We start from the raw sequence: 14,320 nt of genomic DNA, 5'->3' as shown, positions 1-14,320 counted from the left end.
TCTCTCTGACAAATACCATGCCTTACATCTCCACACATAATACAGGTCCTCTGGGGACCTTCTATGAGAAGTCTAACTAAAATAGCCCATGAAGTATTCCTTTCAGCTGGTTCTTTAAAGCATTTACCACTGCTTCAGTCAGGATTCTCTCACTCTCACAAAACAAAACAAAATAATAACAACAACAAAAAACTTAACGAAGATTATATTCTGGTTTATGGTCTCAGAAGTTGTGGAGAAGGTAGGCTGGCATGGTTATAATATGCCTACTATGGGCAGACCATCATGGAGAAGGGAGTATGTGAGAGGGGTGTATGTCATCCAGGAAACATGGGAGACAGACAGGAAACAAGAGAAAACAGACAAAAACACAGGAAGGCAGACAGGAAACTCAAGGAAGCAGACAAGAAAAACAGGAAGACAAAACACAGGGACACAGGAGCATAGACAGAAACAATAAGGAGACAGACAGAAGACACAAAGAACAAAATGTATCCCTGAAAGTCATGATCAAATAGCCCACTTCCTCCACTCAGACCCCAACTTCCACGGTTTCCATCCGTCCCCAATAGTCAACTCAATTATGAATCTATCAAAGGATTGACCCACTGATTACCTCAAGACCTCACAATCTGGTCACACACCAAACACCCTATCCTCTGGTCACCAAACCATTAGTAAATGAGCCTTTCCAAGGGACAGTCACATGCAAATCACAACAACTCCCATTTAAAAAATACTCTTTGACTGAAGTATCTGTTCATTGTCAATCCACACCGTACAAGAAATCTTTCTTCTAGACTCTGTCTCTGGAACCATCAGTGGTAGAGGCTGTAAAAATGCTTTTTTCATGGATGAATAAAGGATGAGAAAGGATGTTCTTGCTACATGAAGTTCCAAAATCGTAGCTAAGCCCTTAGGAAATGTCGTTGTCTGAATTAAATGTCTTCAGGTGATTGCCAGGTGATTTGGCATGTCATAGGAACTGCCTATGTTCAAGATTTTTAAAAAGCCTGTTATCTCTCTTGAATCTGAGCTAATAAAGCCAAGACTGACTGCACTCTAGGGCTTCATTGGATGAAAGATTTACCCTGCTCCTTCACATGGAACCCCTAACCCAAGGAACCCCAATTGGCCATGTATGTTAGAAACAAACTGGAAATGAACAATTTAACTCTAGGTTTGATGCCACAATGAAGGGTGGTACCTGGCCAGGCATGAAGAAGGGAGGGGTAAAAGAGATGGCATCCCAGAGAGAGAGAGAGAGATAAGAAATGGCTTTGCTGGTAACCAGAGACATTAATCCTATTATCCATTCTCATTTGGATCTAAAACACTCTGCTCTTAATTGCAACTCACATCTGCTGCCCTAAAATAATGAATTCACACATACATCTACTAAATAGGTATTAAGGGCTTACAATATGTTAAATGTAAGCTAGGTTCTGGGAATACAGGGAGGAAGAAGACACAGTCCCTGCCCTTGCAAAGCTTGTAGACTTCAAACAGGATGCAGAGAGAATAAGAAAGTAACTGCAATTCGATATGGTCATAGTGGGGACGACCTTCCTCTTGTACATCTCTTCCAAGGAGGTCCTGTAAAGGAACAGCTAAGAAAAGGACAAACATTGTACCTTGTTAGCATTGACCCTGGCCAGCAGAGGCCCAGGAAGTGAGAACAGTGCACTCAGGCAGAGCATGCAAAATGTGTACCCAGTCATCACAGAGCTAGGTGAGTCCTAATCACACAGTTAATGACTTATTCCTCTGTCCATCTTATTCACCACTACTTGTCAAGTATTCCCTCATTACTGTGTCTATGTTGTGTGTACATGCTAGTTTAGGTGTGTGTACATGTATGAACATGTGAATAGCTGGAGTGAAGCAGTAAGTGTCCTCATCATTCTTTGCGTTTGTTTGTTGAGACAGTGTCTCAAAGAAGCTGATGGACTCAGCCAGGCTATCTGGCCAATGGGCTTCAGGGATTTGCCCATTTCCTCCTCTCCAGAGCTAGGGTGATAGATGTACACCTCCATGTTCAGGTTTATAGGGTCTGCTAGGAATCTGAATTGAGATGCTCACACTTGGAAGACAAACACTTGACCAGCCAAGCCATCTCCCCTGAATCTCCAATCCTTTGAATGTCCTAGTTCAATGCTATGAGGATCAGAGTCTGCTTGAATGTTTATGTTATAGATTAGGAAACTAAGTCTCATAAAAATGTAAATAATAAAAATTATTATTAATAATAATAAATAATTCTCAATGCCACGAATAAACAGGAATAAAGCCAGGAAGCAACCTAGACAGTGGCATTCTGGTATGTCTCTTCTTAAGTGTGGCATGCCTGTTAGTTTGCAAAGGACACTGCAACAAATTATCACATACTTAGTGGCTTTTAGAAGTAGAAATGAGTATTCTCAAGTTTCTGGAGAGCAAAATCCTGAAATCAAGATGTTATGAGGGTTATCTCTTTTGAAGAGTCAGGGAGGTCCTTTCCTTGCTTCTTCAAGCTTCAGGTGACTTTCTTGGCTTGTGGTTCAGTATGTCTAGCCTGACTTTTTATAGAGACACCTCCGTGATTATGTCTTTCTTCCCTTCTGTTTCTTAGAAGAATATCAGCCACTTAACGCAGGGTTTATCAAAATAATCCGAGATGATGCCATTATGAGATCCTTTGTGACATTTGCAAAGACCCTTTTCTAAACTAGGTCACAGTGGCAGCCAATTTCTATTGTCAGTTTGAGTCACCTAGGAGACCAGTGAGGCATGCCTAATGTGTATGTGAGGATGTTGTTAGAGAGGATTAACTGAGAAGACCAGACCTCAGTGTGGGTGGCACCATAGAACAAAAGGAAAGAGCAATCCTACTACCTGAAACCCATCACTGGCTCCATGGCCCACCATGATGTGAACCACTGTGCTCGCCCATGCCTTTCCTGACATGATAGATGGCCATCTTTAAAAGTGTGAGCCAAAATAAATCTTTTCCTGCTCAAGTTCCACCAGATATATTGTTATAATGATGAGAAAAAAATAACTAATGCATTCACATTTCTTGGTTCTTTAGAAAATTGGCATATCTTTTGGGGTGTCACTACTCACCCCCCCCCCAGTGTCCATAAAGAGCACACAGTTCAGTGACTTCTAAAGGTCATTGTTTTAAGGTTCTATGTGTCACACTGTGCCAAAGGTTAGTAATATACTAACACTGATTCCCACAACAAACCACTGTACAGCATAGGGGAATGACAGGTAAACAAGTTATGAAGAAATGTAAATCGGACACTGATCAATGAACAGGAGAGAGATGGCAAATTTCAAGGTGGGAGTCAGACAAGGATCTGCTGAAGGAAGAGAATGACTCTGTGGGACAAGGACGAGGATGTTCTAAGGAATGGAGTTAGCACAGACAAAGGCACAGAGATGTAAACCAGCCAAGACCATTCAGGGATCTGTAAATAATTTAGTGTGGCTTGACATTGCCCTTCAAGGGCAGAGAGAGTAAGAAAAATCCTAGTGAGGCAATCTGGGTCCTGATCAAAGATCATGTCATATTCCAAGCCATGGGAAGTCAGAGCAGAGTTCTTGGTGAAAATACCACCATCAGACTTCAGCCTCTAAAGAATATCAGGTGAAGTTACTCATGTAGTGCATGCTAGAGAAAGCCAGATCTCAAGTCAAGCAATATGCATGGGGTAGGGACCCAGTGGAGATATCCTAAGAAGGTGGGGCTAAAAGAACTCCATACAGAACTTTATTATTGCTTAAGGGAGGAGAGTAGCCTAGGCTGGCTCCCCAAATGGACTATCCTTCCTCCTTTGAGAGTGTAGATGTCTCTTGGGTTTCCTTGTTGGTTTCTGCCCTTCTGTTCTGCTCTTGCTTGTCTTCTCTTAGTGACATCACGAGACTTCTGTTTGACTTTTGTTATGGTTTTCACCTGTCCTGGCCACCCCATAAATTATGCTGCAGTCAAACTTCTGCTCTTGACCTCTTACATCCAAAGCTCTGTCCTTGACCACCTAGTATGTGAAGTTCTAGGCTTGGACTGAGAACCCAGGGTTCTGACTATGCACATGCTGTTCTATCTCGAAACCTCGAAACTCTAGGCTCTACTCTTGACCCCTGAGCCTAAAGGTCTGTTTTGGATACATTCACTACACTCAGTTACACAACACTTCACCGAGACCCCCTCATCCCCTCTCCCCACTCTTCACTTTGAACCTTAGCCTACGCATGTCCTCAACTGCCTCTTCCTACAGCTGAAAAACAGTTAACTAACTTGTACAGTAATCTAGATGCCCAACCCACAGAACTCTCTACATGTAGACCCAAAAGCTGACTATACCTTTCAACTTATATGGCCGCTCCATGTCACAGTTTGTCACTCCCATTGCCACTGTCACCAACCTGTGGTGTATCTGATTATGCCTGTCACCACCATACTTGCTGTAACCTAGCATCAGAAAGATCAACAGTGCACACAGTACCACAGAAGGTCAAGAACAACTTGACAACCCATTGACTTTGTCAGTTTGGAGAAAGTGAGAGATAAATAAATCCACAGTTTGAGCCCACACTTTAAGATGAGAACATAAGGGGAGAATGAGGAGCAGGGGGTGTTTCTGTGTTTCCTTAGATTTATTAATACGGCTGTGATTTGAGTGTGCCTGTGAGTCACAGAGATACTGTTCCATAGATGTACAACTAATGCTTTCAGTGAAACACTCTTGGCCATGGATGCTAATATGCACTATGGGATACTCACATGCTCTGTGTCCCCATTTCGAGTGGCTGGGATGCAATGAAAACAGACATACACACAGCACTCATGGTGACACCTGATCAAGTCCTGACCTACTTTCAGACCTCTCCTAAGACTCCCTAAGAGTAAAGATGAGAAGGAAAAAGAATAATAACAGAGAGATCAAAGGAAACAGCTGGCAAACCAGGATCCATCTCCAGAGATGGTGGTATCTTAAGTCAGGCCTCCTTCAGCAAAAGGTTTCTAAACGTGTGATAGCCAAAAATTCCAAACCAAATGTTTAGCACATCAAAGTGTTTTAAGCTCTGCCCAATTGTGTTGAATTGTGGGACGTCATATACACAGCCTCAGTTCTGAACACACATTTTTTTCTCTGTGCGTGCCTTCATGAACCACTAAGAGATTCCATCTGAAACAGGCAGCTGAGATGTGAGACTGTTGTGTGTTATAAATCACAGTGTTTACACTGTCCACGTAAAGGTCTCAGCTTTTACCGAGACATAATGATTTAATTGTGGAGAACAAAAACATGTTTTCTGACCATTATTCTTCAGTGCCCCAGTATCCATTTATATCCTAGGATTGTGTCATATTTTTAAAAGTTTGATTTTTAAAATTACCATTTGAGTTATTGACCCAAGTCATATTTTTACAAATGTTAAATGAGTTTGCATTTGGGATTAGGGCATAATTTTCAACATTTCTGAAACGGTCTCTAGCATACTTTTGTCATTGATTACTATATATTTCTATGAAGAGATAGTTGGGTTTAATGTTGACAATTACGAATGCAAACTATTAGTCAAGTCTGAAACACATGGAAGATGCTCACAGTCCTGAAGTACCAAATACTCCGCCAAGATTTAATTCTTTGTGTAAAACAGGATGAACACAGTCACCTTTTTAATATTCAATTTTTCTTTCATCTGAAAAGCTATACACATACCAAAGAATTGTTTTAAAATTAATTGCTTTATGATTCACTTTCATTACTGTCAGATTTTATGTTTATCTTATACACCTTTATACTCAGGGTCACATAGAAGTTTCTCAAGCAAAGATGGGTCACCAGTGGAGAGAGGTTAGGAAGCTGTGCTCCAGAGGACACTAAAAACCCAGCAAGGGCACAGAAGCAGCATTTGAGGTGAGGCCCCGAGGAACGAGAGATGGTTGGGCTTGTATATCATAAGGATATTAGCTGAATTCCTAATTGTCATTTTCATTGAGAGGCACCTGCAGAGCCCTCCATGTCCCCCTTTCATCCTACCACAGAGACAGGAAACCTCCAAGTGCTGGCCACATGACTGACATCACTTTGGACAGTGAAGTAAGGATGTGAGGAAGATGTTTCCTGATGTAACACCCTTCTAACATTTTCCCCTGCCTTGAATAAGGACAGGATGTCTATGGCAGGAAAGACAGCCACATCCCAACCATGACAGAAATACCCAAGGCCACCACACAGCAGTGCTGGCATCATTCAGCCACTGACCCACCTCCAGAGAGTATTTCTCCAGACTTTAAGATCCCATTTCTCTAAGCCACTATGTGCAGATCACCACCTGGAGGTCCTGGAAAACATTGTTAAGCCGTTTTGACCTACAGCTTCCTCATCTATAAGATGGAGACAAAGTATCTCATACATTAAATGAAAAAATAGGATAAGATGTTATGTGTGAGGTGACAGGCTGCAATCAGGTGACTGGGATTGAGAAAAAGCAAATGGTTATCAATGTCCGTCTTTCTCATCACAATTGCATAACGGCTTAGGATAGTTAAGCTTTGAGGTCTCAGAGATGGAAACAAATGCCCTAAGGGCTTCTCCTTTAGTTAATAAAAACAGTGTTTTCCTCATGATTCAAGACTGGTGTGCTATATGAAAATACATCGCAGCACAAATGAAAGACCTGAGGTTTACCACGCTTCACATCTGTCACCTCCTGAGGACCACTCAGAACGAGGTGCTTTTGTCTCCCTTGGAGAACTTGGCACTCAGAAAGGTTGAAGGGAAGGACCACTGTCACAAGGCTGGAAATGAGGGACAACCCAAACCTACCACACCAACCCACAGTCTACAGTCAACGCCCTCCCCTTGCTGTGCGTCTGCACCCTAGTGGACACCACCATGTTTCTGAGGGGTGGCTGGGGAGTGAGGCTCATGAGTAATTTCATGTGCACCACCTTCATTTCCATAAGAAGCATAATTATGTCTTCAAGTTTTACAAGCAAATGATGGCCCTGGACAAGTAGACAGTCTTCTCAAGGCTTATTTCTAAAGAGATGGTGTATTAGAAATGTACACCATAGAAGATAGAAAAATCTCGAATTCACATAAAACTGAGTGCTGTATATATAACTGCAGTTTCCAGTAGCTTACATAGAGATGCTTGGCTAATTTTCTACAATTTAAGGAAGGAGAGAAAGCTGGAGAGATGCTCAACTCTGGACAGACACTTCTATCCTGGCTTCTTTCTTCCTCAGAAATGAACTGGAAGGACCCATGACATCAGAATTCAGTCCAACAATTCTAGCTCCTGAACATTGACAAAGGTACATAAAACACTCAGGTTTAGTTTCTTTATCAAGAGAAAGGATATGTTAGGTCTTAGCTCATAAGATTGCATGAAAAATTTAACCCCCCCCCAAACAAGTACGAGGCAGATGCTCTACCCCTACATCTAACACTATGATACCAGTGTCCTTTTAGAATGCCATGGTGCAGGAAACCCAAAGTGGGTGAAAAACCACAGCACTTCAGAAACTTCAGAGAAGACACTGGGCAAAGGTACATGAAACATATAGTTATCCTGGCTTAAAAGTGATGCTAGCTACAGAGATTCACGTGAGAAAACAAAAAGAAAGAAAAAGAAAGAAAAAAAGAAAGTAAGAAAGAAAGAAAGAAAGAAAGAAAGAGGGAGGGAGGGAGGGAGGGAGGGAGGAAGGGAGGGAGGGAGAGAGGGAGAGGGAAAGGAAAGAAGAAAGAAAAAAGGCAACCATCACAGACTAAAGAGGATAATGAACTCACTCACTCTCTCTGTCTCTCTGTCTCCCTGTCTGTCTGTCTGTTTGTCTGTCTTTCTCTGTGTGTGTGTATCTGTCTGTCTCTCTCTCTCTCTCTCTCTCTCTCTCTCTGTGTGTGTGTGTGTGTGTGTGTGTGTGTGTGTGTGTGTGTGTGTGTGTAGAAAGAGAGACAAAGAGAGAGACAGAGAGTCACACAGAGAGACAGAGTATGGGGGGTTGGTAGAAACAGGGGTCACCATCTACCACTTTCCAGAATGGCTTTCTGCACAAAAACCAAAATGACGACAAAAATTAAGAATCAAAAAAACAGTGAAACCTGAAAATAATATTTGGAGCATCACTGCACAGCCCCATCCTTTAGAAAGGAGAGAGAGTGGAGCCACAGCATGCACAATGAACATGCGCACAGCCTTTAGCGAGGAGAAGGGTACAGATAAGCATTTTGGTGTCAGTCTTTCACTCTGATCGACTCATCCGTCCTGAACCCTGACTTGAACTCAGCGCGCCCTTTCCTCTCCTACCTATCAAAGTTTCAGCGTTCTGATCTCACTGCATCTTCCCTGATCCTGCTACAACCTCCCTTCTTCTGTTTCCGTTTTGTGCCCTACATCCTGCCCAGGCCATTTTCATTGTCACTGATGCCTGAGGTAGACCAATTATTCGGGGACTCCGGTGTTCCTTATTGAGTGTCTTTGCTCGGTACCATTCCAACATTTTTACCATATTTTCTTTTTCCTTCGAAACGATGTAAATTAGATAGAAGGAAACCAATTTATATCTTACAGCCCGTCTACTGAGCCTCATATCACTTAAGCGATGATTGCCTACATTTCCCAAGCTCATCAGAATGGAGATTGAAATGTGTGACTTATAATTCTTAATTCTGTGTCTTATGAAGCAAAATTGTACACAGAAAGCATGGGTTTCCAAACATGTGTTTCTAGGAGTTGAATCCCAGTTCACTGCTAACTGGGAGCGATGATGTTCTGGACTGGTTACTTAACATCTCTAAGCTAAAAATGTGAGGACCCAATCAATCGAGGAAGCTCCTAGAAAGAAATAAAAATGCTTCCAGCCTGATTTCAGATTGGCATCCTAAATACATTCTTTATTCTCAGGTTGGGGACTGCCCAGAAGCACCTCATACGTTTTTTAAACATTCCTCATAACTACTCTCAACAGTCTTCTGCTATAAGTTCTTCAGTAGCTGGATAGAGCCTTCTCTGTCATGGGTGTACCCTTTTTGGTCATGACAGGCTTCCATACTCAAATGAATCTCAACCTCCTGGATGGGGCAAGGTCTTTTCAGCACCCTTCTGCAGAGCTCTCTCCCAGATTTCTCTCCTGGGTTTTTTTTGTCAGTGTTATCCAGGCACTTAGCAAGGTACATACTACATATCTCCATCCTCAACCACTCACACACGATGCTTTCCTCCCAATGTGCAGTCAGGGAACTGAGGTCAACCATCAGAAGCTGGTGAAAATTATGGTAAACCATAATTCCACATCCAGGAAGTGCTGGTTGAAGCTGCTCCGCCTCCAGCTTCTAACTTCTCAGCAGCTGTGCTAAATTGTCTCCTTGTGGTTATTTCTGCCAGATACAGTGTACATTAGAGCAGAACACTGGCTTTTTGACTGAACCCTCTGTGGATACAAACGTGACTGCACAGTTTGACCAGACACAAAGGCAGATCTGTGTGTCTTTGTCATCAGAGGTCCTTATAACAGTGGTGTCTTTCCGGCACCAAAAGCCCCACAAATACAGAGTGAGCGCCTAAGTTCTAGCCATGGGAAAGGGAACAATGAATGTAGAACCAGATGAAACAGGTTCCGCTGGTTACTAAGTTTCAGCCACAGACACTATGTAGCCCAGAGTTCCTTGTCAGTTCCATTTTGAAATGTGTTTTCCTGTTGCCCAACTATTGGCCACAGCTGTCAAATCACAGGCCCCCTTTCCACAATGACAGTATGCAACCATGGTAACTGAGTGGATGATTGGATTTGAAACCAAACACACCCGACCTCAGGCTTTGAAGCCGAAACTTCTCTTGCCATGACCTGGAAGGATCTTTGTTTGATTTCCTGAAGATCCTCTAAGCCTGAGCACATTCCTTGGCACAGCCGGAGAATCACTTCTGTCCTTTCAAGTGCCTCTGGCCCTGTGACACCACTCCTGGGGCCACCATCAATCTTACCCCCTACCCTCCACGACCAAGCATCTGTCTCTCTGTCTACCTGGATCTTCTTCCTCTTTCTGACTTGGGGCCAAAACTCAATTAGACATTATTTACTCTGTGTTAGGAGTTCTTCCAAAAGAGTCGCTGTTCATCTTTTCTTACTGATGCAGGGGAGTAAAGGTGAGATGAGGTTTTTGGATGAGGTAACACAGGGGACAGGAGGAAGAAAGGTCTCTGGGGTGGATCTTATGATAGAGACTCCTGAGATTCACACTACCAGATCGGAGGCAGTAGAAAGCAGGTTCTCTGTAGAACAGTGCTGCCCTGGTTTCTTCATTTTCTCCTGCAATGATCCTTCTTCATTGCCTGACACTGAATCAAGTAAGTGCTAGATTGCTATGACATTTCCCACAATGCCATAGGAGAAAGAAGAAAGGAGCAGTTAAGAAGGTTTATGAAGCCCCCACCAGCCTCATTCTTCCTTTAGGAGCAACAGGTCATATAGTTACGCTGTGGCTTCTTGCTCCTACAGCTTCACTTTAGATGTCCTCTTTAATCTCTTTGAACCTTGGTTTCCCATCTGGAAGAGATGCATTGCCACTTAGCTCTGTGGCATTAAATAAAACGATGCATGGACAGGCTAACTGCTTAGCATATGGCGGACACTCTCACAGTACCCAGCATGCATCAGGGAGCATGAAAACCCAGCCTCCACCAAGGTCGCACCTTGGCTCACAGTTTTATATTCATGTTGAGATTTTGCAAGATGCACCGGGGGATGCAACCAATCAGCTTGTGCACAAGCTCCCTGCTCCAGGGAAATAACATAGGTTTGCAATAACTCAAATGAGCAACAGCAATGAAATTATTTTTATCTGTTGTGCTCTGGAAAGAGGCACACACTTATTTATGATTTCAAAATTTGGCTCTTAATCATGTCGCCATTCTTCGGGTGCGATAGCACATCCTTAGAATAACGTGCATAAAATAAAACCTAATTTACCCAGGACCACAATCTTTTAAAGTGATGTCTACCCGAAGCCAACACTCAGTGAGTTTTGCTACAGTTGGTTCCTTTTCCTTTGTGTTTGAGTCCATCCCACTTCCTGGCATGAGCGACTCCTGCCAGCACCTGTTTTCTTTTTTCATTTACGTGTCCACATGAACACAAGAACATCCTTACACATAAAACTTCTCCACCCGCTGTTCTCAGTCCGCTCTTCCCTAGACTGGACTATGGGAGGAAGAAGAAGTCATCTCTCCTCGCACCAACAGATGATGACACCGGTGATTCTCTGCTAAATTTGTCTTGATGGTTCTTATCTGGTCAAGCAACACGCTTGGGGTGGTGAGGTAAGGCTTGGAAATTGGTAGACATCTTTGACCACAGAGCATGTGGTTCAGACAGAAACCTAAAGGTAGTTCTGAAACTGGTAACAACAAACATAGGTGGTGGTACTAAGGAAGAGATGATTCTAAAAATGACTAATGGTGCTAGAATCACAGGGGAGTGACTCACTCTAAGAAATGGCTGAAAAGGGCAGGCGTAAGGCCCGTGGAAGCTTAGCAAAGGACACCAATCACTGAGGAAACACAACTGAATTGGTGTAAAAATTTCTGTGATTTCAGACTTGGTGGTTATGTCAAGAGAGATTCTATCATTAGTCACTGACTCTAGTGTGAATTTGGTCACCTCCTTTCTGAAACTTCAGAGCAATGTTCTCAGCTTTAACTGTACTCTGGAATCACTCGAGGTGGTTTTCAGACCCCAGAATCTCAGACCACAATGGAACCAGACATCACGCTATCCAGAGTCACTCCAGGGGACTCCACCATGAAACTACAGTTAAAAATATTCAAATCTAATAATGGAGAAAACATGCCTGTTGCTTTTGTGGGGACTAATATCTATCTGGAATGTGCAAATCCTGACATGTCAACAGATGCCTTTCTCTTCCAGTAAACATGCTTGGGGCATTTTTTTTCTTTTTAAATTTGTGTGGCCATTGTAGAGGAGAACACATCCTGATAGAACAGAGGACACTTTATAGTGTTGAAGGATCTGCTCACATACCTGTTTGGGAAAAGGCAATCTACCAAGACCCCAAGTGTCATATCACTTAGTTACAGGCAGATACACAAGCCTGTCCTGAACTTTAGACCATCGGTTCTCAAACTTCCTAGTGTTGAGACCATTGAATACAGTTCCTAACATGGTGATCCCCTCCCCTGACCATAAAACCCTTTTCATTACTACTTCATAACAACAACTTTGCAGCTGTAATAAGTCACAATGAAAATATCTGTGTTCTCTGATGCTTCTAGGCCACCCCTGGGTGGGGCCTGGGGCCTGGGGGAAATCACTCAATGCCTAAGGGGGTCGCAACCCACAGGTTGAGAACCATTACGGTAGACCCTTCTAGACTAGTAGCATCTTTTCCCTTTCATCTCCTGTCTGACTATCTTGAACTACTTAGTTTTGCCTTAAAAGCCAAGGCATTACTCGCTCTTTGGAATAGCCTCCTCTTACCTTATCTGCCATTATCATAGATGAGCCCCCGTGGATGCCCAGGATGGGGGTGAGAGTCTGAGCAGAAATGAAATCGAGGATCTGGGCGATGGCTTCCTGGTCAGTGTCATCCGCGAACACCACCCCCTGGATCTTCCGGTCAGACATGAGATCGCAGATACGGGTGATGATGCTCTTTGGGTCCGTTTCATTCATGGCCACCAGCTCCACCCGGGGAACTACTGAGAGATGATGGAAGTCATCTTTCTCGTGGGCGTCTTTTATGGCCACTTCGTCTGAAGTGCCCACGAGGATGACAGCAATGCCAATGCTGGGGGTGCTCTTTTGGGAACGAGCTTTGCTGCCTGATACGGCCAAGACGGCCAACACCAACCAGAACTTGGGAGAACAGCACTCTGCGCTGGGCTTCATCTTCAGCTCGTCGACTCTCTGAAAAGAGAAGAAGGACAATTATTTAAAACGTGACCCGTGTTGTGGAGCACCTCCTTGGAGTGTCTGAAGGCCAGAGAGCCAAGAACCTCATCTCCGTCTGCTGGTCAGGAAACTAAGTTTCCCTCCTCTAACCCAGGCTCTTCATTCTGACGTTTGCGGGGGGGGCATGAGGAGAGAAAAAGAAGATTTCAAGAGCCTGATAAATCTTTACCAAGACAAATGTGCAGCCAACAGACAGAGATAAAGCAGGAAAAGATATGCTGGGAAGTGTGAGCCAGCCATTCACACACACACTGGAGACAGCAGGAGGGGGCTTCCTATTGCCTGACCCCTGGCACTCTAGTCATAACCCTCCTTGGGCTGCCCTTGGCAAAGATTAGGCTAAGTGAGCTGCAAAAGGGGGCTCAGTAGAGGCTGGCTACAAACCATGGCCTGGATAAGACGAATCTGCCAAGCTCCAGGCATGGAGGTCCCGTGTTCTTTTTGCCTGGGTCTCCCAGAGGGTGATGGCCAAGAAACTACTTCACTGTTTTCCTTTTAGAATTTGTCTCTTAACACTAAACCAGAGAAGCAATACATGGGCACTTACTTTAATTCGATCTTTACAATCACCCAACAGGAAAAAAAATTACAAGGAATATTAGCATCTCATTTTATATGTGTTGGCACAAAGGTTCAATGAAGTTAAAGGACCCACACAAGACTAAATTAAGGAAGGCAGACTTTAAAAAACAGACTCCTGTGTGTGTGTGTGTGTGTGTGTGTGTGTGTGTGTGTGTGTCTGTCTGTCTGTCTGTCTGTCTGTCTGTCTTTCTGTCTGTCTGTCTTTGTTCATCTTTGTGAATATATACTACATTTGTACAGGCACTCTCAAAGTCCAAAAAAGGCAACAAATCTCATGGAACCAAAGTTACAGGTGACATAAATGCTGAGCCATCTCGTTATCCACGAGTGGATACATCTTGAACCCAATCTTGAATCTGACTTCCACATTCTAATGCCTGTTCCACAGCACCGTACACCCCACACTGGCTTGTGGAGGGCTGTCCAGTGAGAAGCAGCCGCGTTCTTCTGACCTTCTAATGCACCCCAGTCCAGGTGCAAGCAAACACTACTCAGTCAGAGTCATGGAGTGTCACCCTTGCAGATACTTCTGTTTTATTTCCAACAAAAGCCTGTAGCCATCACATCCCGAAATGATGCTCTATATCTGTGTATAACTCACTACCTTCTTCCCACAGGGAATTCACCCCTTTTTTATCTCCACACAGGTCCCCCCAAAGCACATACCATGCAGCAGATTAAAGATGCAGACTTCTGTAAAGTATGAGCTATGGTCATCTCTCTTCTGTTTCTCATCATTCACCCTAAGCACCTCTTATCTTCTAAGGATGA

The 14,320-nt window shown here is 43.5% G+C and overlaps 1 protein-coding gene across 1 annotated transcript in view; it reads right to left on the bottom strand.

The window, feature by feature from the left end:
* GRIN2B (glutamate ionotropic receptor NMDA type subunit 2B) overlaps positions 1–12,904 on the bottom strand; it is a gene marked incomplete at both ends in the record, with an annotated part of 298,990 nt that extends 286,086 nt beyond the window's left edge. The window contains one exon of the mRNA XM_080913652.1: positions 12,494–12,904. Within this exon, the coding sequence (XP_080769778.1) occupies positions 12,494–12,904 (411 nt within the window). The remainder of the gene's footprint in view (positions 1–12,493) is intronic.
* Between the last annotated feature and the right edge of the window lie 1,416 nt (positions 12,905–14,320).

Source organism: Micromys minutus (assembly GCF_963924665.1).
Source record: "Micromys minutus genome assembly, chromosome: 3".
In the NCBI taxonomy this organism is placed as follows: domain Eukaryota; kingdom Metazoa; phylum Chordata; class Mammalia; order Rodentia; family Muridae; genus Micromys; species Micromys minutus.
Note: the sequence above shows the minus strand (reverse complement) of the source record. Positions and strands in the feature narration are given on the sequence as shown.